Here is a 24585-nt window from a genome sequence, read left to right as displayed (position 1 = left end):
CCTCACTGTCTCTTCCTTCTTTTCCTTGCAGCCTCTCCCTCCCTCTCCCTCGCTGTCTGGTGTGGCCCCCTCTCCCTCCCTTCCTCCTCCTCCCTCTCCTTCACCCACTCTCCCCTCACTTCTGGGAGGCAGTCTGCTCCATCACTAACACCACTGGAGTCCAACCGAGCATCATTTCTCACGTGTCCAACTCGCCAGCCTCATAACTTGTCTTCCCGCCCTCATTCTTGCCTCCCTTCCATCAATCCTCCACCTCCCTGACAAAGCAGATGTTTTAAAGTGCAAAGCTAACTCTGGCACTCCCCTGCTTACAACCAGGGATAAAGACCGGAACTTCTCAGCACAGGCTACAAGGCCCTTCCCACTCTCCAAGCACAGCCAGGTCCATGCACCCTGGCTCACTGCACCCCAGTCTCCCACCTCTTCTCAAAAGGTCCGTCTCACTCCCACCCCAGGATGTTTGCTCTTGTTCTTCTTTCTCCCTTGAAATGCTCTCCTAACTCCCAACCCACCATCTCTTTCCTAATTAGCTATTATTCATCCTTCACATCTTCTTTCAGGTCCAAATATCACTTCCTCAGAGAAGCCTTCCCTGATTGCCAAGCCACATCAGACACCACTGTTATATGTTCTCTCATTCCTCTGACTTTTTCTTTAAAGCATTTATCCAAGTTTATTATTATATGTGTCAGTGTGCATGTGTCTGTTTCTTTATGGTACCAGATAGATTAATTCATGCCTATCTTTTGCACTTAAGATCCAGGAAAGCAGAGACCAACTTTTTAAAACAACTGTATACCCTGAACTCAGTACAGTGGCTGGCCCATCTGTTCAGTTCAGTTCAGTCACTCAGTCATGTCCAACTCTTTGCGACCCCATGAATCACAGCACACCAGGTCTCCCTGTCCATCACCAACTCCCGGAGTTTACTCAAACTCATGTCCATTGAGTCGGTGATGCCATCCATCCATCTCATCCTCTGTCATCCCCTTCTCCCGTCCCCAATCCCTCCCAGCATCATACCCTTAGTTTTTTACAGTGCCCACCTCTTCCTATTGCATTCCCAACACTGAAAAAGTGTTAGCTACAATTCGTATTATATTTTTGCAACTGTTTTTCTCAGAGTAAAGAATCATTATTTCATACTCCTGTCCCTGTAAAAGGGAGGAGAAATGAAAGCTAGACCAAGAGGGCTAGGTGTCACCAGGAAAATGGGAAATAGCACATTTCCTTATGGAAGTGAAGAATAAACCATAGTTCTGCACCACTCATGTTTATTACCTGCCCAGGCTTATAGGCATTTGAGTTTACAACTCTCTCCCCTAACAGTCTCCGTATATTTCTGTTCTATCATTTAAGATTTGTTGCTGGACACCTCCCTGGCACTGTGCGCTGTGATGTAGCAGAGGACAAGACAGATTAAATCACTGCCCCGGCGTCACGTGGAGCCCACATTACATCGTGTGACAGTTTTCTGTTGAATACTTGTCCTTCCACTAAACTAAGCTCCTCCCAGTGGTTATAGCACAGGCTCTAAAGCCAGACCTTAAACCTAATCCCAGCCAGGTGGCCTTGGCAAATTACTAACTTCTGTGTGCCTTGGTTTTCTCACCTGTGAAATGGGGCTAATAATTGTACCTTCCTTCCAGTGTTATGAGGATAAAATGAATTGACATAGCTGTTTCATAAACCCCCAGTCAATGTTAATTTTCATTACTCACCTCTGTATCCTAAGCCGCATCAACCTCACAGGCATGCTGTCCCATAGGCCCCTTGCTTTGAAGAGCTCCTTATTTGGTTTAATGTTCTGAAGTCTTTAATTAAAATTAAAGCCTTTTAATAACACGAAAATTCTTAAATTTTGAACAAGGGCCCTACATATTCATTTTTGCATCAGGCTGTGCAATTATGTGGCCAGTCCTGGTCGACATACATCAAATGTCCAGCAAAAGTCTGTTGAAAAGTGAGTAAGTATATGATTTTCACCAACCACAGTTGTCAGCTCACATACACCACTGTCTTAGAGAACCAGTCAAGTGGGTCAGCACTTGAACAAAGTGGGTCAGACTTTGTTATTGACTCATCACGTCCCTCTCCCAGAATCAAGAATACCCAAGGCTTGACCTAGGACTTAAAGGTTTTTTCATCCAACCCACCCATTTCCCCTGAAATTTGGACCTTGACAAGCTGCCAAGGCTCTTGATAGAGGCGCAGAGAACCCAGTCCAATTCTCTGTTCTCCTAAATTGTGGCCTGCACTGTCTCTGCTGTTCCACACCCTCTCTCCCTCCTCAGCATCCTTAGAGTGAGGCATACCTGGGTTCCTTCATCCCCACTTTATAGATGAGAGATGCAGTTTCAGAAACAAGGCCCATTAAAATTCCTCATGTAGCCCAGTTCCTCTGCCCAGTCAAGTTCCTAGTTTTATAAAGAGTCTCGAACTAGAGTCCTAGTCCTTCTAGTCAAGACTACAGTTTTCCCAGTGGTCATGTATGGATGTGAGAGTTGAACTATAAAGAAAGCTGAGCACCAAAGAACTGATGCTTTCCAACTGTGGTGTTGGAGAAGACTCTTGAGAGTCCCTTTGGACTGCAAGGAGATCCAGCCAGTCCATCCTAAAGGAGATCAGTCCTGGGTGTTCATTGGAAGGACTGATGTTGAAGCTGAAACTCCAATACTTGGGCCACCTGATGCGAAGAGCTGACTCATTTGAAAAGACCCTGATGCTGGAAAAGATTGAGGGTAGTAGGAGAAAGGGATGACAGAGGATGAGATGGCTGGATGGCATCACCAACTCGATGGACATGGGGTTGGGTGGACTCCGGGAGTTGGTGATGGACAGGGAGGCCTGGCGTGCTGAGGTTCATGGGGTTGCAAAGAGTTGGACACAACTAAGCGACTGAACTGAACTGAACTAGAGCCCCAGAATCAAACCACATAAGTTATTTTTAAAGTAGCAATCATATATGATAATCACATGCTAAACCTGAGCTTGTGCCCTCCCCCAAGCCAGTTTTCTGACCCTCTATTCCACAAAGACAAACCCATTTTCCCTATATCCTGCAAGTCCCAGGTCAGTGCTGTCCCCGCCCTCCATTCTTTCAGTGTTTGTTGAGAACTTGCAAAACGCAAGCAAGCAGGGTGTAGAAGAACAGATAAGAAGCAAACTAAAAAACAAATTGTATCCAGTATGTCCATGGTTCCAAGCTTATAGAGAAAATCATGCAGGGGAGGGACAGAGGAAGTAAGCATTTTGGCCAGGAGTTGGGTGAAGATCTCAATTTTAAATAGGATTTTTAGGGAAGGCTTCAATGATAAAGACATATAAGCAGACCTAAAGAAGGTAAAGAAGCAGGTTAACACTGATTTCTGGAAAAAGAGCACTACAAGCTGAGGAAAGAGCCAGTGCAAAAGCCCTGAGGCATTATCTATGGGTCACAAGGTAAGGAAATCTCTAAGTAGCCTGGAAGCTTTGTCAAACCACACACACCTGCCCTTCCCCAACCCCAGCTTCTCATCTCATCTGCAGTCTGGTCACCTGCAGACAAATCTAATCTATAGATTCTTGAACAATTATTTGCCAAACCTCTATGATGGCACTGTTTTATTTATTAACAACTTGGGGGAGTAGTTTTGTTTTTATTTGGGATAATCATATTTAAATGAGAGAGTTCACAAAAAAGTTTCACTATCCAAGGTGGCTTGAGTTATCAGATCTGGCCTCATCTGGCCCACATGACTCTGTAATAATCTAACAATGACATGTAATGATCTAACAATTCTAATAATGGGAACTGAACATAGGTCCCTTGTTGGGCAGGGGAGGGGCAAGATAGAGGGGCCAGGGGCCTCTCTATCTTGGGCGACCTGGAGCCCACCCAATTCCCTTCCCCCTTGCAATGAATGTTGAAGGAGGGTAGGACACAGAGGGGAGACTAAGACTTCTCTCAGCTCATCATATGCTCCCGCCATGGCAGCTGCTCATCCCCACCTCTCCTTGGGATTTCTTTCTTTCTTTTTTTTTAATTTTAATTGGAGGCTAATTACCTTACAATATTGTAGTGGTTTTTGCCATACATTGACATGAATCAGCCATGGGTGTACGTGTGTTCCCCATCCTGAACCCCCCCCCCCACCTCCCTCCCCATCTTCTCGGGATTTCTACAGAATCTCTAACCCTCTCACACACACTGTCTTGAGCCAGGGACAGGCAGTTGATATCTCCTTTATCAACTCTGTTGTGGCCCACGGAAGAGTCACATGGAGAATTCTCCCTCTGCCTACTGTGAAAAGGGAGTGCCCATTCACCCCAATCTTGGGATTGCTGATATCCCCATCAGCTTCATTTCTTTTATCCTTCGCTCAACCTTCAAACATTAGTCCATCCCCCAGATAGTTCCCACGTGCATCTGTGTGTGTGCCCTGTGAGTGTGCATGTTGATGAGGGTGCCCCTCCGTTTTCACGTGTCTAGATGTGGGATGAAAGGGCTTCCACGTGCTGGCCTGAGTGTATGAGTGTGCCCCCATGATGGGGTACTACATTTATGAGTGTAGATGATTCTGCCTGTGTGGCTGCCATCCTATCACTGGCAGGAGGGCTCCTGTGTGGAGGGCTTCTGCTACCCTGCCCGCATCCCATTCAAAGGCACTCAGCTAAGGTACAGCCCACCTCTGGCCTCCCCCAGAGTCAGCACACACACTCAACTGCACACACGCTTCCTTTTAAACTCGGGGCCTCTGGACCAGGAAAACAGAGAACCCTAGAGCATCCTTATGTATGGTTGTGAGAGTTGGACTATAAAGAAAGTTGAGCACCAAACAATTGATGCTTTTGAACTGCGGTGTTGGAGAAGACTCTTGAGAATCCTTTGGACTGCAAGGAGATCAAACCAATCCATCCTAAAGGAAATCAGTCCTGAATATTCATTGGAAGGACTGATGCTGGAGCTGAAGCTCCAATGCTTTGGCCACCTGATGGGAAGAACTGACTCATTGGAAAAGACCCTGATGCTGGGAAAGACTGAAGGCAGGAGGAGAAGTGGATGACAGAGGATATGGTTGGATGGCATCACCGAGTCAATGGATATGAGTTGGAGCAAACTCCAGGAGTTGGTGATGGACAGGGAAGTCGGCCGTGCTGCAGTTCATGGGGTCGCAAAGAGTCGGACACGACTGGGAGACTGAACTGAACTGAACTGAGAGCATCCTTGCTGTTACAGCCTCCTCTTCTCACCCCATGCCCTGAGTGGAGAGTCTTCTGTAGGAGATGGACTTGAAGCACTGACGGAAGGGGGAGGGGAGGGAAGTTAAAGGGGGAGAAGAGAGCTGGATGCGGGGAAGGTCGAGAAAGGCTAACCGAGGACAAGCCGCCGAGTACAGAACCTTTGCTAGAGAAGCAGGTCCCACCCACACCACGCCCCTCCCACTCAGGGCTGGGGACGGAGGGTTGGAGATGAAGGTAGCCTGTTTCCACCCAGTCTTTCTTTGGGGTTCTCAGGTCTAAGTTCACGTCTCCTCCAGAATCTGGAGCAGAGAGGGGCAGCTGGGACCCCCATCCTCCAGAGCATCTCACCCCACCCCTCCACCCCTTCCTTCCACCGGGTCCAGGCAGTTGCTGATTGGCTGCGGGGACCGGCGTCCCAGCCCCCCGGCTCCGAGGCGGGAGCCGAGCGAGCCCGAGGTGGGAGGCGCACTAATGGGCTCCGGGAGCCCCTCCCGAGTCCCAGCGCCCAGCGCCCTGCGCCCTGCGGGAGGGCTGAGCCGGGATTCCAGGCGGGCAGGTGCGGAGGGAGCGGAGGGGACCGCGGCCAAGGGTAGAAGCAAGTCCTGCGGGGAGAGAGGCGCTGCTGCTCCGGCTGCTGCCTAGGCGGTCGCCACCACCGAGCCGGCGTCCGGAGCGGGGCTGGCAGGCCGGGCGCCGAGCTGCGGGGAGCGAGGGGCGCGCTCATGGAGCACACGCACGCCCACCTCGCAGCCAACAGCTCGCAGTCCTGGTCCCCCGGCTCGGCCTGCGGCTTGGGCTTCGTGCCCGTGGTCTACTACAGCCTCTTGCTGTGCCTCGGTTTACCAGGTGAGGGGCGTGGGGGAGAGGGAGGGAAGCCGGGAGCCCGGAGAGTGCGGGGCGAGCCCTGCCCAGGGCCGCCGGGCCTGGCCACCTTCTGAGTGAGATCCCTGGCGCCCCCTCTGCAAAAAGTTTACGCCTTTCCGGGCAACTGCGGACGTTTCCAGACTCTGGGGGCTGAGAGGAAGTTGCGGTGGCCTCGCGGGGACGGTGCGTGTGTGTGTATGTGCGTCTCAAGAGTGTGCGCGGCGGGCGATGGGCCAGGGTGTGTGTGGGGTCGGTGCGAGCGAGCGGGGTTCGAGCTCCTCGGTGTGTGTTTGCGTGCGCGACTGAAGGGCTCGGCCGGGCGTCCGCGAGGGACTCCAGGGAGGGCTGTGTGTATGTGTGACTCGACTGCAAGTCCGGACAGATGGTGTCATGGGGGCCTCCTCTCTCCCGTCGCCCCCCACGTCCACCCAGACTAGGGGCACCTCTGCCCCGCGCCGCCTGACCCCAGAGGACGCTGGAAACCCTGATCCTGGGCACTCTCTTGTTCCGGGGGTTGCTGGGATGGAGCAAGGGATGAGCCCCCCGCTGCCACCCTGAGGAAGGCGAGGCCGGCTAGGAAGAGTCAGGGTGGCTCCAGGACCATGCCCTGGACAGGGCAAGGGTGCGGAGGGACATGCGGGCTAGCCGCCACCGCAGGGGGTCACGGTCTCCTTGAGGACCTGCCTCACCCCCTCTCTTTGCCTCCCAGTTCACCCACCCTGGGCAGCTCACTGCCGCTGCAGATGTCTGTCTGGTCCCACATCTTAGCCTGCTGTCCGAAGTGTAGCTGAGACTTATACTGAATTCCTGAAGAGAGCTTGGTGGGGGGGGTGGAGGGGGGGGGGCAGGGGGCGTTGCCGACGCGAGAAAGTGGGGAGTTGGTGTTTGCCAGGGCCCCTGAGGCAAGGAACGGTTTGGTGGGGCTCTAGCTGGAGATGGACATTTCTTCCAGATAGTCCCTGCGACAGTCCCCTGAATCTCTGTGGCAGATATATTCCTGAAGATCACTTGCGGGCAGATGGGAGAGAGGGACAGAAAGAAATAGGAAAAAGAAAAAAAATCCAGTCTTACCTAAAACCTAGAATCATAGCATCATCTACCCTGCTGCCTTCAGGATCCTGAGAACTTGGCAGCTGGATTTCTGAGAGCCTGGCTGAGATTTCCTTTCCAAAACATTCACCTTGGTAGCCACGGCTTCTGCCTTATTTAAATAAATCCCTCCTCTTCCAAATCTGGCAGGTAGGAGAAAGCGTTAAGTTTGCTAAGACTGAGCCTCTCTGCCGATGAGTGATGAGGCTTTTATTACTAACTAATTGTTCTGGCCGCCCTGGCAGAGAGCTAGCCTTATTCGCCTGCTGGGGTGGCAGGCACGCGTCCTATAATTACCCCAAGCTGGGATCGATTTGGGCCCGGCTCCCACCTCCCCGCCCCCACCCCATGGCCCTCCTGAACCTCTCCAGAACTCTCCTTTGGGGAGTATTTTTGAGATGGTTGCTTATTTGCTGAACCACAGAAATGGCAGAGCCCCCTTTCCTTTTAGCCCTCATACCAGAGTGTATCTGACTCCCACCAGTCACCCTTCCATCTCCTGTTTAGACTGACATTACCACTCTCTCAGGCTTTTCTTCTGAAAACCCCTTGAGGCGCAGAACCATAGAGACAAGGAAAGGCTCTAAGGGTCAAGAGCAAGGAAATGAGGATGGGGAGAAGGAGGGACAGCTCATATCTTCACACCCCTCAGGGTGGGACTCAAGGTACTGCACACATTTACAGATTAACTCCCATGCCTGCTAGGACCTTCCTGGCCCATTGGCATTGGCACCTGTCTTATGCCAGCCACAGACTCTTCAAGGCTGAGCCCAGGGCTTGGAGATTTAAGAGTGAGGAATTTTGATTAGAACTTGGAGGACATTGAGCTGAGGAGGCATGAAGAGGTGACTCAGAGACCCCTAAGACACAGTCTCTGAGATCAGGGAGCTCAGAGATGGATGCCGAGGGACCAAACATCCTGGAGAAGAACCACTGGAGAGGCCAGGCTTGCGGGAAGGTCATGGGCTGGTAACAGCTTGGTTAATGGCTTGCAAGGTAGTTCAAGGGTGACATCCTTAAGTCATTCTCTTAAAACCATAAGGACAAAAAATACGTCCTAGTGACTAAGGGGGCAGACTGTAGAATGAAGCAGAGTTGGCTGTTAATCTATGAACATTTTAATGTCTCTGTGCCTCAGTTTCCCCTTCTGTGAAATGGGCATAATGAGAGTAGCTACCCTTGAAATTGTAGTGAGAAGTAAAGATGTTGATGGAGATGAGGGTGCAAGTCGAGCGCTCAGCTCAGCGCCCAACACACCACACACTGATTGCTGTGTGTGCTGCTGCAGTTGTGGTTATCATGAAGCTGATTCAGTTGTAGGAAGGACGGGGGCTGCTTAGCCCTGCCTGAGCCAAGGGAAGGACTTGGAGGCATGCTGAGAAGAGCACTGGGCTCAGTGCCGGCTTCTCGGGCAGAGCTCAGTTCAGTATTCCCCGCCCTGCCCCCAGCCCCCAACAATTAGCAAACCCTCACTACCCTGCTTCCAAGGCTCAGCTATGCTGGGTGTGAAGTAACAGACCGAAGAGCTTGGTAATATTGTTGAAAACTGAGATTTTAATTGAATCACTTTTCCTGGCAGTGGACTCACCCCAATTTCAAATTCTCACTGTGGTGGTAGAGGGTTAGGGAGTGGCTGAGTGTTGGCAACAGGGGAGCCAGCAACTAGGGGAAAGCAAGGCTGTTTCTTAGCCCCTTCAGCCTCTAGATTGAGAGGAAGAGCTTGGGAAAGGCCGTTTGGTCCAATCCCCTGCCTCTAGGAATTGCCCCAGACAGTCTAATTTAACTGGTCTGGTGGGAAATACAGGGGTTTCTAACATGGTGTATAGGCAAAGCTCTGTCACTTGAGAATTCTTACTCTCTGCACCAGTTTTCCTCACCCATAAAATGGGTGGAGGACACAGGCAGTTTAGGTTAAGTAAGATAACCTATGTTAAAATGGCCCAGCGCCCAGACTGTGGAAAGCACTGTCACTCAATGCCTTCTCCACACTGGATTTTTTCCTGTATTAAATGCTTATATTGTGGCACTGAATGCCCCCATGATGTGTACATATCCTGAACACATTTTACAGAGGAGCAAACTGAGATTCTGAGAAGTGGAGCATCTTGTCTATAGTTGAGCAGTCTGACCGGCATGCAAACACCTGTCTTTTCCATTGCATCCAGTATCTTCATTACTGTTGAGAAGTGATTTAACTAACTTCAGTCCTTCTTGCTGTGTGCTCAGTGGAGAAAATTGGTGTCCCAGCTGTTCCTAAAACTCCGTCTCTTTCCTCCTCCTTTTAAAATAAGCAAGATGTTTCCAACTTTTCAAAATACATACAATAAGCCAACAAAATCGAGTTGGGGACCCTGATTGGGCCAGCTGGGACAAGACAGTGCAAAGCAGAAGGCAGTGCAGGAGGAAAAGATGAGCCTGAATGCTTGAGGAAAGAGAGCAGGAGAGAGGACCGGTGAGCCTGCCTGATAAGGAAGGAGCAGCGCAAAATTATACTGAGATTTGAAAGAGATATTATTAAAACTTTTCCTTCTAAAAGGCACAATGAATGTTAAGGGAGACAAAGTGAGGGAGATGAAGCCTGAAACCACGTGCCACCCAGCAGAAGGGAGTGTTTGCCCAGTTGTCTGTCTGCCTCTGAGGGTTGGTGCAGGATGAAATGGAGGAGATGAGGCTGTAGCTTATCAGGTAGTAAGTGCTTTGACATGTGCTAGTTACTGTTGTTAAACCATAGGTGGAAGAATAGTGGCTGCTAAACTGGTCTGAGCCCTCTAGATGTGTTCTTTTGCCTGTAAACATCTTTGGAGAAAGTGTAGTAAACAGATTAAAGAGTACCCAGTCTGAAGCTGGACTTCTGGAGTTTGAGTCTTGGCTTTGGTACTTAGAAGCTGTGTGACTTTAGGCAAGTGACTTTAACTCCTCTGTGCCTCAGTTTCCCCATTTGTAATGTGAGGATGATGACAATAATGGAGTCATAGGGTTCCTGTAAGGATTAAATAAGTTAAGCACTTAACACAATGCCTGGCACACAGCAAGCACTCTATAAGTCATTTTTTCATCATTTAAAAATTAGGGAAATCAAGGGAAAATTCCTAACTTGTTTTATGACATCAACTTTACCCTAATATCAAAACAAGACAAAAACATTATAAGAAAACTAGCAAGCAATAGTCCTCATGAACATAGACATAAAAATCCTTAACAAAATATTAGCAACTCTAATCCAGAAATATATAATAATATAATATATACTATTATATATATATAATATAACATTGAGTTGGTCAAAAAGTTTGTCCAGGTTTTTCCATAACACTTTGTAGAAAACCCAAATGAACATATTAGCCAACATAATACACAAGACTAAATTGGACTTATCCCAGGAATATAATATAGTTATAATATGGTTCAATAGTTGAAAACCATTCACCATGTTAACAATGTGATTCACCATACTGACAAACTAAAAAAGAAATTCTATATTATCATTTTAATAGATGCAGGAAATATTTGACAAAATTCAGTATCCATCCATTTGATAAAAACTTATCGAACTAGGAACAGAGAGAAAACTTCTTTAATCTGATAAAGAGCATCTATTACCTACAGCTAGCATCACATTTAATGATGAAAGATGGAATGCCTTCCCCTTAAGATCTAGAACAAGGAAAGGATGTTCTCATCACTCCTATTCAGCATAATACTGGATGTTCTAGCCAGTGCAATAAGGCAAGAAAAAGGTGTACATGGAGGAAGAAATTAAATTGTTTCTATTCACAGATGATATAATTGCCTTCATAGCAAATTACAAAGACTCCACAATAGAAGCTCCTAGGGACAAAAATTAACGAGTTCAAAATGTTTGCACACTGTTAATATGCAAAAACCCAACTGTATTTCTACATATTAGCAATGGACAATTTTAAATTATAAATCGGAATTCATGGCTTCCTTGGTGGCTCAGTGGTAAAGAATCCACAGGCCAGTGCAGGAGACACGGGTTCAATCCCTGGTCCAGGAAAATCCCACATCCAGCGAGCAACTCAGCCTGCGCACCACAACTATGGAGCCTGTGCTCCGGAGTGCAGGAGCCGCAGCTGCTGAGCCCACGCTGCAACTGCTGAAGCCCACACGCCTAGAGCCTGTGCTCCGCAACGAGGGAAGCCACTGCAATGAGAAGCCCAAGCACCGCAACTAGGCAGGAGCCCCGGCTCACCGCAACTGGGGAAAGCTCTCTCACAGCAGCGGAGACCTAGTACAGCCAAAAATAAATAGGTAAATAAAACTGGGGAAAAAAAAAAGCAGTGGGGAGGGTAGATTAAAAAATATATATTTCCAGTTTCCCTTAAAAAAACAAAACTGAAAACATTAGACTCACGTTCCCAGAAAGTAGCAGTCAGCTAGAGCTGAGGAATAGGCTGCTTTGCCTTTCCTATGCAACTGTGTGTGTGTGTGTGTGTGTGCATGCACATTAACAGGTAATAACATTCATAGTACTTGAAAACCTAATAGTATAGAAAAGGCACACATTGCAAAGTCTCCCTCCCATTTTCTTTCCCCTGCTCATCAATACCCAAAACCATCCCATCATCACCGCCACACAAAGTAATCTCTGTATTAGTCTCTTTGTTGTTGTCGTTCAGTCACTAAGTCCTGACTCTCTGCGACCCCATGAACTGCAGCACGCCAGGCCTCCCTGTGTTCTGCTATCTCCCAGGGCTTTCTCAAACTCACGCCCACTGAGTCCTCGATGCCATCCAACCATCTCATCCTCTGTCACTCCCTTCTCCTCCTGCCCTCAATCTTTTCCAGCCTCAGGGTCTTTTTCAATGAGTCGGCTCTTCACATCAGGTGGCCAAAGCTTCAGCTTCAGCCTCAGTCCTTCCAATGAATATTCAGGATTGATTTCCTTTAGGAGTGACTGGTTTGATCTTGCTGTCCAAGGAGCTCTCAAGAGTCTTCTCTAGCACCATGATTCAAAAGCATCAATTCTGCAATGCTCAGCCTACTTTATGGTCCAACTCTTATATCTGTACATGACTGCTGGAAAAACCATAGCTTTGACTATACGGATCTTCGTCAGCAAAGTGATGTGTCTGCTTTTTTAATTTAAAAAAAAAGTGTCTAGTTTCCAATTTATTTCAGGGTTTTTTAGTGTATATATACAAGCAAATATGAATGGGGATTTCAAGTCTTCCTTTTTTTTTATTCTCTTGAGCACATAACACACACCATCCTATATCTTGCTGTTTTCTCACTTCATATATCAATAACCCAAAACAGTATATATAATGCTTTTTCCTTCTTTAATGAAGCGATGTAGGATTCCATTGTATATTTGTCCAATCTGTTTAATGGTTACCCCTTCAAAAGAACACATGCACCCCAGTTCAAGAGAGCCCCTATGTGGTGCACCTAATTCTCTGTAACCTGTCTGGCCCCTCTTAATTCTCATTTGGCCTTAGGATCCTTGTTATAACAGTGGGAGAAAGAGCATTGCATGAGGAGTCCTGAATTCCAGGCTTGGTTCTGGTAGTAACCCACCGTGTGACCTTGGACAAGTCATTCTTCATGAGGTTGTTAAAGGCCCAGGAGAGCTGAACTCTGCTTGTGTGTGCTGTGTTGTGTGTGTTGTGTTGGAGACACGGCCCATTGATGGGATTTTAGTACAGGCCAATGAGGTAGCTGTGCCGGAGGCTGTCTGGGCTGGCCTTGGGCTGGCCTTGGGCTGGAGTCCAGAACAGTAGCTTTGTAACCCTTGCCTCTGACTAGAGTTCAATAAATGTCATTAACCTTCTATTCCCTGCATGTTTTGTAGCAATTTGAAGTAAAACATGCAAAGGCTTCGCATGGTCCCTCACACATTGTAGAAGCTCAATAAATAGTAGCTCCCATTGTTTTTATTGCCAAACATGTCAGTGTGTTCAAGCGTTGTAAATCCCCTAAGCCACAGACTGCTTTGTACATAGGTCTTTTCCATAAATGCACAATTCCACTCCAAGTGTACCCACCAGACATGAAGCTCCGTGTCCTGGCAAACTAGGAGAGAATGATCCAATGGATTAAACAATCAGTGCCATCATAAGCCTAGGGAATTCTTACACCTAAGAGAGTTGCCTGTGGCTCAGTGAAGCCTCCAGAAATAATATCAGTCCAGGTCATGAAATGCTCTTCAGCTAAAACTAGTGAAGAGAATGACAAGCGCCACCAGCAAGTTCACACCGCGTGCTGCAGCTAGAACGGTGAACAGAAGAGGGAAAGGAGGTGAACACAGATCCTGCCACTGAGCCTCTATGTGGATCTGAAGTATGTGGATGATGTTTATAGGAGATGCAGCTCTGCAGCGCTAGGGGTGGGGCAGTCTTGAATTCAGATACCTGCATGGGGCAGCCCCGACAGTGTAAATAAACAAAATGGGCCAGTTTTAAGAACTGTCTCGCTTATCCAAAGAATTGTGCTTCCCTGCTGTTTTGCTGAAAACATGTGACTCTTTCAGTATATTTCATTTTTCCTCAATGATAGAGACACATGTACCAAAAACACTGCTCTTTCCTCTTAATGATTGCTAACACTTATGTAGCACTTACTATCTGCTGGAGATTCTTCAAAGCACTTTACATACATTCAGTGCAGTTCAGTTGCTCAGTCGTGTCCGACTCTTTGCGACCCCGTGGACTGCAGCACGCCCGGCTTCCCTGTCCATCACCAGCTCCCAGAGCTTACTCAAACTCATGCCCATTGAGTCAGTGATGCCATCCAACCATCTCATCCTCTGTCATCCCCTTCTCTTCCTGCCTTAAATATTTCCCAGCATCAGAGTCTTTTCAAATGAGTCAGTTCTTCACATCAGGTGGCCAAAGTACTGGAGTTTCAGCTTCAGCATCAGTCCTTCCAATGAATATTCAGGACTGACTTCTTTTAGGATGGACTAGTTGGATCTCCTTGCTATCCAAGGGACTCTCAAGAGTCTTCTCCAACACACAGTTCAAGACCATCAGTTCTTTGGTACTCAGCTTTCTTTATAGTCCAACTCTCACATTCATACATGACTACTGGAAAAACTAAAGCTTTGACTAGATGGACCTTTGTTGGCAAAGTAATGTCTCTGCTTATTAATATGCTGTCTAGGTTGGTCTTAGTTTTTTTCCAAGGAGCAAGTGTCTTTTAATTTCATGGGTGCAGTCACCATCTGCAGTGATTTTGGAGCCCCCCAGAAATAAACTCTGTCACTGTTTCCATTGTTTCCCTATCTATTTGCCATGAAGTGATGGGCCCAGATGCCATGATCTTAGTTTTCTGAATGTTGAGTTTTAAGCCAACTTTTTCACTCTCCTTTTTCACTTTCATCAAGAGGCTCTTTAGTTCTTCATCGCTTTCTACCATAAGGGTGGTGTCATCTGCATATCTGAGGTTATTGAAATTTCTCCTGGCAATCTTGATTCCAGCCTGTGCTTCATCCAGTCCAGCATCTCTCATGATGTACTCTGCATAGAAGTTAAATAAGCAGGGTGATTATATACAGCCTTGACATACTCCTTTCCCAATTTGGAGCCAGTCTAGCTTATTTAATTCTCATGACAACCCTTTGAGGCATGGACAATTATTATGCCCATTTTCAGATGAGAACAGTGAGTAACTTACCCAAGGTCACACAAGTAGAAAATGACAGAGCAGTATTTGGAACTTCTGTCCAGCTTTATTATAAGAAAATGGAAGCACATGTGCAATGACAGCTGACAACTGACACTCAGTCTGGACTGAGAGGTGGGGGTGATAGACGATAGGGAGGAGGAGGATTTGGGGGATTAGAAAGTGGTACCACCACTCAGCTTTCCAGCTGATTGCCCAGTGTTTGTAAATTGTTCTAAAAACTCTAGAAATCCAGGTATTTACATGAAATGCCCAGTGTTTCCATGTTGGCACTGAAATTCAAAAATTTTTAAGTCACTATGTGAGCCAGCCCCACCTGAGCCAAATCAAACATGTCTGCAAGTTTGATGCAGCCCACCAGGCTGCCAATTCACAAACTCCAAAGTGGGCAGAACTTCAAGAAGGCCCAAGAAACATCAAGCAGGTTGCAGTGAGTCAAGAATAAAAACAAGCTGAGGGGAGGAGCAGAAAATAATAGAGAAGGAGACCAAAAGAAAGTGTGGGTAAATCATACCCACAGAAAAGCAGACCAACTCAGAAAACCAGGGACTTGGCATAAACTGGAAGGAAATGTTCCAAGAAATCCACAAACTTTATGCTGACAGTGTCTTGAAAGCCTACCATTTAGGGGGAAGGGAATTGCCCTGCGAATCTGACAATGATCATTCCGTGGTCCCCAGACATGGATTCAGGTTCTAAATTTGTGGCTTCTATTGGTGGGGCTCTAACAGGTTGCTCAAAGCCCTCTGAACCTCCACATTCCTCTCTGCAGAGAGAGGGGAACAGTTCCTTTCTCATAGGGTTGATGGTATGGACAAAATGAGATAACTGGAGATTAGCCAGGGCCCAGAGCCTGCCACTCCATGGTTGCTGGGTTTTGGTGAATCTAAACACTCCCATTTCCCAAAATGAGGAAGCTGAGACCTCACCCAAAATCACAGAGCTGGAAATGGCTGAGTCTGAACCAGAACTTAGTTTTTCCAAGTCTTGCTTAGTTCACTTTTTACAAGATCGCATGCTAGGGTCTCTGAAGAGGAAACAAAGCGGTAAGAGTAAAGGAGCAAAAGGCTACTTTTAGAGCTGAGAGTGATCATCTAAATGTGGTGGGGGGGGGGGGGGAGGTCTTGTTGTTTTATGTAGGATTATTTTAGGTGGTACAAGGCTGCAGCATCAAAATCCCTTTTCAGTTTTCTTAATCCTTCTAATTCCATCAAAGGGAGAGTGTCAGCTAGGTGCCAGTGTGTCTTTAACACCTTTTCACATGTGCTAAAAATCTCCCTTTCTAGCAGACACAGAGCAGATCTAGAGCTCAGCACCTCGGCAGGAAGCAGTATCTAGCGTGAATTTAATGTCACTCTTGTATTGTCATTGTATTTATTTTTAAGGCTACCTTCTGTCTACAACAGGGAGGTGGGTTTGTTTGTGACATGTACGGTTGTCACATGTCCATGCTCTCCAGTATAGTCACCGCCAGCCACATGTGGCTATTGAGCACTTGACATTTAGCTAGTACAACTTGCAGAACTGAGTTTTTTATTTCATTTCATTTCAATTAATTTACAATTAAAATCTGATACTCGACTCAGTTATTAGAAAATAACTGTTTGTTTGGAACAACGTGAGTATGTGAGTCTATTCTTTCAACTGTACATCTCATGACATCTAAACAGAGATCAAGGTTTTTCAGTGAAAATTTAGCATCCATAGACAGATGTGCAGGAAGTATAAAAAAATATAGCAGACTTTGGACATTTAGTATGAAAAAAGAGTTAAATATCTGGATAATTTCTATTGATTACATTTTGGATGAACAAGGTTAAATAAAATATTTTGTTAAAATTAATGTCACCTGTTTCTTATTTTTTTCTAATGTGGCTTCTAGAAATGAGAGTGCATATGTGGTTCACATTACATTTATACTGGAGACTAATATTGTATAAAGTATAAATTCAAGAAAAAAGACATATCACTTTAAAACAAGATGTTAAATAAATAATAATACACAGGACACAGAATATGGCAAAAGTCACAACATTAATGGGTCAGTTACTAAAATCTGGGGAACACTGATCTAATAGAATGCTCTTGATGAAGAAACTGAGACCCAGAGAGGGCAGGTTCCCCCAAAGTTTCATAGCTAATTAAGGGTGACCTTGACCCCAAACCTTTCAGATCCCAAATTAAGTAAGCTCTGGCCACAGCAAGGGGAATAGCCCTACCATGTCCACCTTCACCAAAGGAAACATAAGGAAAGTAGGGTCACCGTGTGGGGAGGAGGTGGCTACCCTGGGTCCCAGTGGAATTCAAAGGGAAGGAACCTCTCTGTATGGATGACTTAGGAGCTTGGCCTTCCTACCAAGCGAAAGCAGAATAACTGGGACTTCTCTTGAGGAAAGGCATGACCAGCTGAACTACATTTAGGGGAAGGTAGGCTTTTATCCCATAGATATGTATTCTTTTTGCCCCATGACAAAGAAGGATGAGATGAGAAACCAGAGAGCACAGTTCCATTCAGAGAGCATCTGCACTCATTGATTCACTAATCCACGCATCCCTCCATCCATCCACCTGTCCATGTAACTGGCAGTGCCAAGTGCCAGACACTGTACTGGCATGCAGTAAACCAAAAGAGATCCCCGCCTTGCCTTTGTGCACATGTGCACACAACCACACACACACACACGCAGACAGAGAGAGAGAGAGAGATTGGGGAAACCAGCATGATCAGAAACCCTAATAAATGTAAGCAGTCACCTGTGAAAAGATCATGAAGCAGAGAAGGGCACATGGAGACCTGCACATATAGGGAGCCTCAAGGGGAACAGCCGAAACCTGACGCTGAGGAAAGAAAGGATGGAAGGATGAGGGCAACGGGAGCGGGCTGTGAAGCCATCTTTCAGGAGGGTACCTGGTACCCGCACAGCTGAACAGAAAACACACCCAAGTCTGGGAGTAAGGTGGCTGGGGCAGGGGGAGAGCACAGTATGAGATGCAAGCAGAAGGGAACAGAAAGCCAGAGTTTCATTAAAACCATGCACACTGATCCTGAGCTGGGACAACACACTCTGCAGTGTGAGGACTAATGCGTCCACCAGCAACTTCTATCCTTGCCCATCATTTGCTCTGGCTAGAGCCCAGGGGGTTGCTTTTCTGCCACAGACATTTCTTACAATTTTCAGCTACATGCAGAGCAAGCTATCAGCCATATCTCTTCAACTGAGGGCCTCTCCACACACACACACAGACACTCACAAACAGACACATAGACACACACATACAGACATGCACACATACACACACCCCCACACAGACACATACTCCATAGTCAAAGGAAGAGAATGGCCGGTGATTCTCTTCTGACTGCAACCCTTGCTGTTAGCATTCCTGGCCTCACCCCACAGTTCAGCTCCACAGAAGCTGCTGACAAGGGCCATCGTCTGCCTCTTGAAAGAAAAGCAGCGGCGTCCCTGGAAGGTGATAGAACAGAGCAGTGATTGCAGGGGCCAGTGCTGAGGAGGGGGTGCTGCTGCTGCTGCTGCTAAGTCGCTTCAGTCGTGTCCGACTCTGTGCAACCCCATAGATGGCAGCCCACCAGGCTCCTCTGTCACCGGGATTCCCCAGGCAAGAACACTGGAGTGGGTTACCATTTCCTTCTCCAAGGCATGAAAGTGAAAAGTGAAAGTGAAGTCGCTCAGTTGTGTCCGACTCTTCGCGATCCCATGGACTGCAGCCTACCAGGCTCCTCCATTCATGGGATTTCCCAGGCAAGAGTACTGGAGTGGGGTGCCATTGCCTTCTCCAAGGAGGGGATGGATGTGCCTTAAAGGAATCACAGGCCCCACGAGCTCTTGACCTTCACAGAGCACAGTTCCCACACATGAACGCCCTCCACACCCAGGATCCTTCCAGAACTGCACTGCGCATGGGCGGAGGGATCACGGAAGTTAACACTGGTTTAGGAATTAAGTGCCATTTTGCCAGCCATGAGGTCTCTCCCCATCTTCAAGCCTCAGCCTCCCACTGCGCATGTGTCTGTGAACACCCTATCAGGTGCCAGGCACCCCTGTGGGCACTGAGGGAGGCAGCAGGCCCTCCAGGAGGCAGACAGCAGTGAGCGAGAAAACAGTGCAGCCGCAGAGTCACGTTCGATGCTGATAGAGTCTGAGAGGGTAAGAAGACGTGGGGGACGGAGGGGTGCAGGACAGGGTTCCCTGGAGAACCGATGAGGTGTCTGGGCGGAGGCTGGAATGACAAGAAGGAGGGGCATGGCGGCGGGGAAGGAAGGGGCGGGCAGAGAGTGTGAAAGCGGGGGAGGGGGTGCGCTGCTGGAGCCGGAAGGCCGGGCTGGGGCCTGGGATGTGACAGGAGAGGTGGGGACCAGGGAGTCGCAGGCTGGAAGGTGTGGGCCTTTGGGGCCAATGAGGAGCTTGGGTTTTACTCTTAAGTGTTGCGAGACACATTTCAAAGACCTGTCTGGCTGCCGTGAGAAGAACCGAGGGAAGGTGGTGGGAGGGGAGAGGCTGAGGAGGTGGCTGCCGTGGAAAGCGGTGTGAAGGGCCTCCGGGGGCTGGCACAGGGCAGGGCACGCGGTGGGAGTGTGGGTCGAAGGTCACGTGTACAGCCCACCCCACTTCCCACTCCTGCCCCATCCACCATGTCCTCCGTCTCCAAGTAAAACAGGCAGCCAAGAGAAGTGAGCCACCTGAGGATGTCCTCGGACATGTGCCTGCTCCGGGGCGGTGGGGGACCCTGCGCTGGAAGAGCCCTGATCGGGGTCGTGGCCCCGGGCAAGTCCCGCTGATGACCCAGCTGTCAGTTGCGGAGAGTTCTGATCAGAGAGGAGACGAGTGCCTGGGCGAGAGCAGTAAGTCACCTTCAGCTCTGTCACTTGACGAAGGAACGGGAGCGAGTTGTGGCCGGCGCTGCAGCAGGACGTCGTCACCGTGGCTGCACTCAGCTCTGAGGACTAGGGTCCAGCAGGAGGAAGGGAATAGTGTCCCCAAGACTGGTGGAGACGCTGAAGACATCTTGACCATGGACGGAGAGGTGTGAGGAAGAGGGAAGAAAGGGCTCTAGGATCTTCTCAGGGGAGAGCCTCTGGCCAGAAGAGGCGGACTCTGAGAAATGAAATGACTTTTTTTTTTCTTAATCACTGCCAGCACTAAATGCTGGTCAGATGCTTGCTGATTAACAACACCCTTCTCAAAGCCCTCGTTTCACTTCCGGAAGAGGTCTGGACCGGGGGTCACAGCTTCCGGCGGCCGACTGGAAACTCAGACCTTTCAGAATATGAGAGAAGCCTAGTCAAGGTTTTCTTAAAAAGCAGCACCTTCCCTAGTAACTTTCAGAGAGAAGCTCATAACAATTCACATTTCTCAGGACTCTTGAGAAATTTTAAAGTCTGGCCAAACTGAGCTCTCGCTGACTGTCGCCAAGCGGCCAGAACCAGGAAGCCGCGACCACCTTTGCAGGGAGCTGGTGCTGTCAGTTCACCACAGCCCCACCTCTCCTTACTCACGCCCAATACAAAGATTTTTTTCTTCTACCTGGCCTGCGTCCCTCACTTATGTCCTCTGCCTGGCCCCTCTAGGATTTTGAATTTTCTGTGTTAATGCCTTTCCTCAAATGTAGCTATGTATATGCTACACACACACACCCCATGTCCATTTACACCCTCACACTTTTTACCTCATAGCCACTTTCCAACCATTCTAAATGCTTTATTGCAAGAAAAGAAGTTGCTAAGACCTGGATTTGAGACCCACTGGACTTTCTAGGTGTATGCAGTTAACTTCTCTGGGCCTCTATTTCCAGACCTACTACATAAGGTTAAGAGTACTCACCTTGCTGAGAATATATGACATCATGTACATCAAGGGTGTAGCGGGTGCTTAATAAATAAGGCTGACAAGGATTTCCTATCTGATCCCCACTTGGGCTCTTAGGCTGTATAAAGTATCAGGCTCCATTTCATGAGGCCCTAATTTGTGCTGAAGGTTATAGGGGATAATGATGGAGGGAAAGAAAAAGATACAGTGAAATGGTCCCTTAAAGCACTCACACTCTAGTTAGGTAAAAAAGCAAATCAATAATCATGATACAATGTGACTCAGTCTTTAACAGAAGTGAGGGCGAGGCATTGAAATTCATGTAGGAACCCAAACTTACCTCTGCCTGGAAGCAGCAAAAAGATACTGAGTTAGGCAATGTGCCCTTGACAGTAGGCACAGAGTCTGAGTCCTCTCTTTGATTCCAGTGCCCTCTGGTATTGGCACATGCCAATGGGTTTGGTAAGTATTGGATGGGTGGATGGATAGACAGATGGATGGATGAATAAACAGATGACTGCCTTCTCAATTCCGTAAGTGTAACTTCCTTAATAATCTTGAAGAGACTGAAAATACATCTTGACCGTAACATCATCATCACCACCACTACCATTACTGAGCACTTACTCTGAGACAAACACCAGATCAAACACTTTGCTCCACAATGCCTCATTTAATCCTCACAGCCATGGCTATGAGGTTGGAACTTCTGTGGCAGGTGGGGAAACTGAGGCTCTGAGAAATACAGTGAGCCACCCAAGAGAATTCAGCCGCTGAGCAGCAGATCTGAGCTGTGACAATCCTGTGCAGCCCTGCTTGTGCCTGAGGCCACCACTGGGCCTGCCGTGGACATTGGTACTCAGAGAATAAGAGGAAAAATGCTGTATCTACAGACCTCGGCCTTGGTTCACCCTCCCAGCCTGGTCTTTGCAGGCATTTTGAGGGACTAAGTCTTCCTTTCTGATTGAGGACACTTCCTGGTGTCCCTATTGCCCTTTCCCCAAGCAGATGCTTTAATTACTTGGAATTATTTTTAAGCAAGGACAGGAAGGTGAATTCCCTCTCCACCCCACACCTAACCTACAAAATGGAAATTGAGCTGCTTTTTTTTAAGTAGCATATTGTGATGAAACGACTTCCTGAAAAACTCTGCCATCTTCCAGAGACTTCCAAGGTGTCCTTTATCAGCCAGAAGCAAACTCACTTCAGTCAAGTGCTCAGAATTCCAAACCCAGTTCATGTGGTGAATGTTTATTGACCACCTATTATGTGCCAGGCTCTGTTTCTAATCCTTAAAAAAAAGTCATCAGTAATAGCCATTAATGTTAATATAGTGTTGGCCAATATACAAAGTGAGTTAAAATTTACAAAGGGCTTGCTCATCCATTATGAAACTAGAGTTAGGAGGAGTCAAACAGCTTTCCCAAGTTACTCCCAATAGGCAGGTTTGAAAAAATAAAACTACATCCTGGACCTCAAGCCCAGGGCTCTGTGTTCCACTAAATGCACAAAGCTATGAAAGACAGGAATGACCCCTACCCAAGGTGGAGCCACCCCTCTGAATCTTGCTGGGTCTGTCCAGTATTCATTCATTTGAAAACAGAGCACTCCCTACTGGTGCCACAAATAGATCTGGGCTCCTGTCCTTGAGGAGAGCACAGTCTAGTTGAAGAGATGAAAAAGTAGGTACATCTCTGTGGTATACATCTGTGGGGTGTGGTATACCACGGGACACAGAGGAAGGTATCAGCTGCAGTCCTGGGATGGGGGATGGCCATGGTGGGGATGGGGTGGGGCTGTCAAGGCAGAAATTTACCACTACTATCTGGAAACCCCCTCTTTCCCTCTGGGACCTGACACGCTATGTGTGTTCTGATCACAAATCTGTTTCTTCATCACAAACACACTGAGTGTCTCCTTCAGCATCAGAACCACTGCCAAGGACTGGGGATAAGAAAGGAGAATGAACTTTTCCCATGCTTTCAAGATGTACACGACACTGTCCAGTACACAAAACAAGTAAATTGAAAATGATTAGGTTGTATCATGTGAAATTGTCAATATTTGGCCACTTCTTACCTTTTAAAAAGTCCATTCTGTATGGTTCAATCGATTACCCAATAATGTAATAATTTGCTGTACTAAAGAAAAGCTCAGGGTGATGTGAAAGTCCCAAACCCTCGGCACACTTCTTCCTCCACCATCCCCCTGTGGCAGAATCCACAGCTGCAGCTTGGAAAGCAGGACCGCTAAAACCTTGATAGTAGAATCATAATGAACTTTGAGTGTTGGCTACCTGTTGGACACTGTTTCCAGCACTTTCCATGAATTAATTAATTTGATCCTAATAAAGTAGGCACTTTTATTACCCTTCATTGTACAGATAAGGAAACTGAGGCCCAAGATAAGTGATGAAGTGGCTCGGGGTCACGCAGTTACTGCTACTGCAAAGACAGACCTCTGACCCAGACACCACGAGCCAGAGCCTGTTTGCCCATCTGTCAGTTGCAGCAAGAATGGAGATTTCCATGGTATTTTCCATCAGTTTTGTGAGAGATTTAAGGAGATTTCAGACACAAGCAGGGCTGCTTGGGGACCCAGGAGACAAAGTACAAACCAGAGGTGGAAAGGAGACCATTCTCCCCACCTTTGGGAGCTTAGAATGCTGTGAATAGAATCTTCTTTCTGTTCCATTTTCTAATCAACTATTGTTATTACATTTGACTTTGGTCCTCTTGAGGTCTCAGCTGCTGGTTCCAATAATGTTCTGACTACTTTCTTGAGTTCTCTAAGCATACTATTATATCATCTGCAAATAAGAATAAGAACAGTTAATGCTTTCTTGAATAGTTTCACCTCTTTGTTTAGTTTCCTACCTTAGCATTTTGTCTAAACTGTAGATTTGGATTCTGTTAGTAGTAGTATTAGTATGTAACATTAGTTAAGTTAGTTTTACCAATTTCATTAGATGGAGGGAAATGGATTAAGGTTTTGAGCAAATGTAGGCAAATGGCTTCAGGAACAGAGGGGCAGGAGCCAGGGTGGAGCTGAGAAGTCCTGCAGTAATTCAGGTATAATATGATGCCATCTAGATGTGGATGCTGCACTAAACGAATATTTTTCAAGTGTCTACTATCTGCCAGAAACTGTGCTAGAGACACAAAACGAGGCAGACACACACATGTCCCCTACCCCAGAGCTCCCAGTGTCAGGCTGCCTGAGGAAAGAGAAAAGACAGGGTGCTTCTAGGAAGTATTCAGATAAAGTAGTAGCTGGATGTGGTCTTATGGGTGAGCAACAAAAATTATTTCAAGTCTCAAAACCTGGTAGTATAATTGATAATCACTAGGAAATCAACTGATATTTTTATTAGCTTCCAAAATCTATTACAATCTATTCACCTGAAAAAAAAAAGGATGAGAATAAAGAAATGGGAATTTTTCATTTATGAATGCTTTTGAAAATGTGGGTTCAAAAGAAATTAACAGGCATTTTAATTTTCTGCTATCTCATTCCTGATACCAATGAGGCTCCTCTGAAATATCTTGTGATAATTAACATTTGCCTAGTGCTTTTCCAGTTTGCAAAGTCGCTTCCCATGCATTGTCTCCTTCAATCCCCACAACAACCTTGGGAGTTTGCAAAGCAATTTCACTGAGGTTATCACTCTGCAGTCTTGAATTCTCAAACCTCATTTCCCCATGGTCCATATGCTAGCCAAGCCTGTCATTTTACAGTTCTGCAAACACAGCATGGTTTCACACTTGCTTGATTTTGTACTTGTGGTTCCCTCTGCCAAGAAAGGAGCCCATCCCTTCTCTATCCAACCAAGGAGGGCTCTCTACATTCTGGGAAACCCTGGGCAGGTAGGGAAAGACCTTTTACCCTGGGACAGCAAGGAAGGTCCAGTACCTTGGTGTTGGGAGCACCCCAG

The 24585-nt window shown here is 47.2% G+C and overlaps 1 protein-coding gene across 1 annotated transcript in view; it reads left to right on the top strand.

Moving 5' to 3' along the window:
- Positions 1 to 5707: 5707 nt before the first annotated feature.
- Positions 5708 to 24585, top strand: part of GPR139 (G protein-coupled receptor 139) — a 43014-nt gene continuing 24136 nt past the window's right edge. Inside the window, exon 1 of the mRNA XM_020915604.2 lies at positions 5708 to 6069. Coding sequence (XP_020771263.1) covers positions 5946 to 6069 — 124 coding nt within the window. The 5' untranslated portion in view covers positions 5708 to 5945. The remainder of the gene's footprint in view (positions 6070 to 24585) is intronic.

This window comes from Odocoileus virginianus, chromosome 33, assembly GCF_023699985.2.
Source record: "Odocoileus virginianus isolate 20LAN1187 ecotype Illinois chromosome 33, Ovbor_1.2, whole genome shotgun sequence".
NCBI classification, from domain to species: Eukaryota; Metazoa; Chordata; class Mammalia; order Artiodactyla; family Cervidae; genus Odocoileus; species Odocoileus virginianus.
This window is presented reverse-complemented; position numbering and strand designations above follow the sequence as displayed.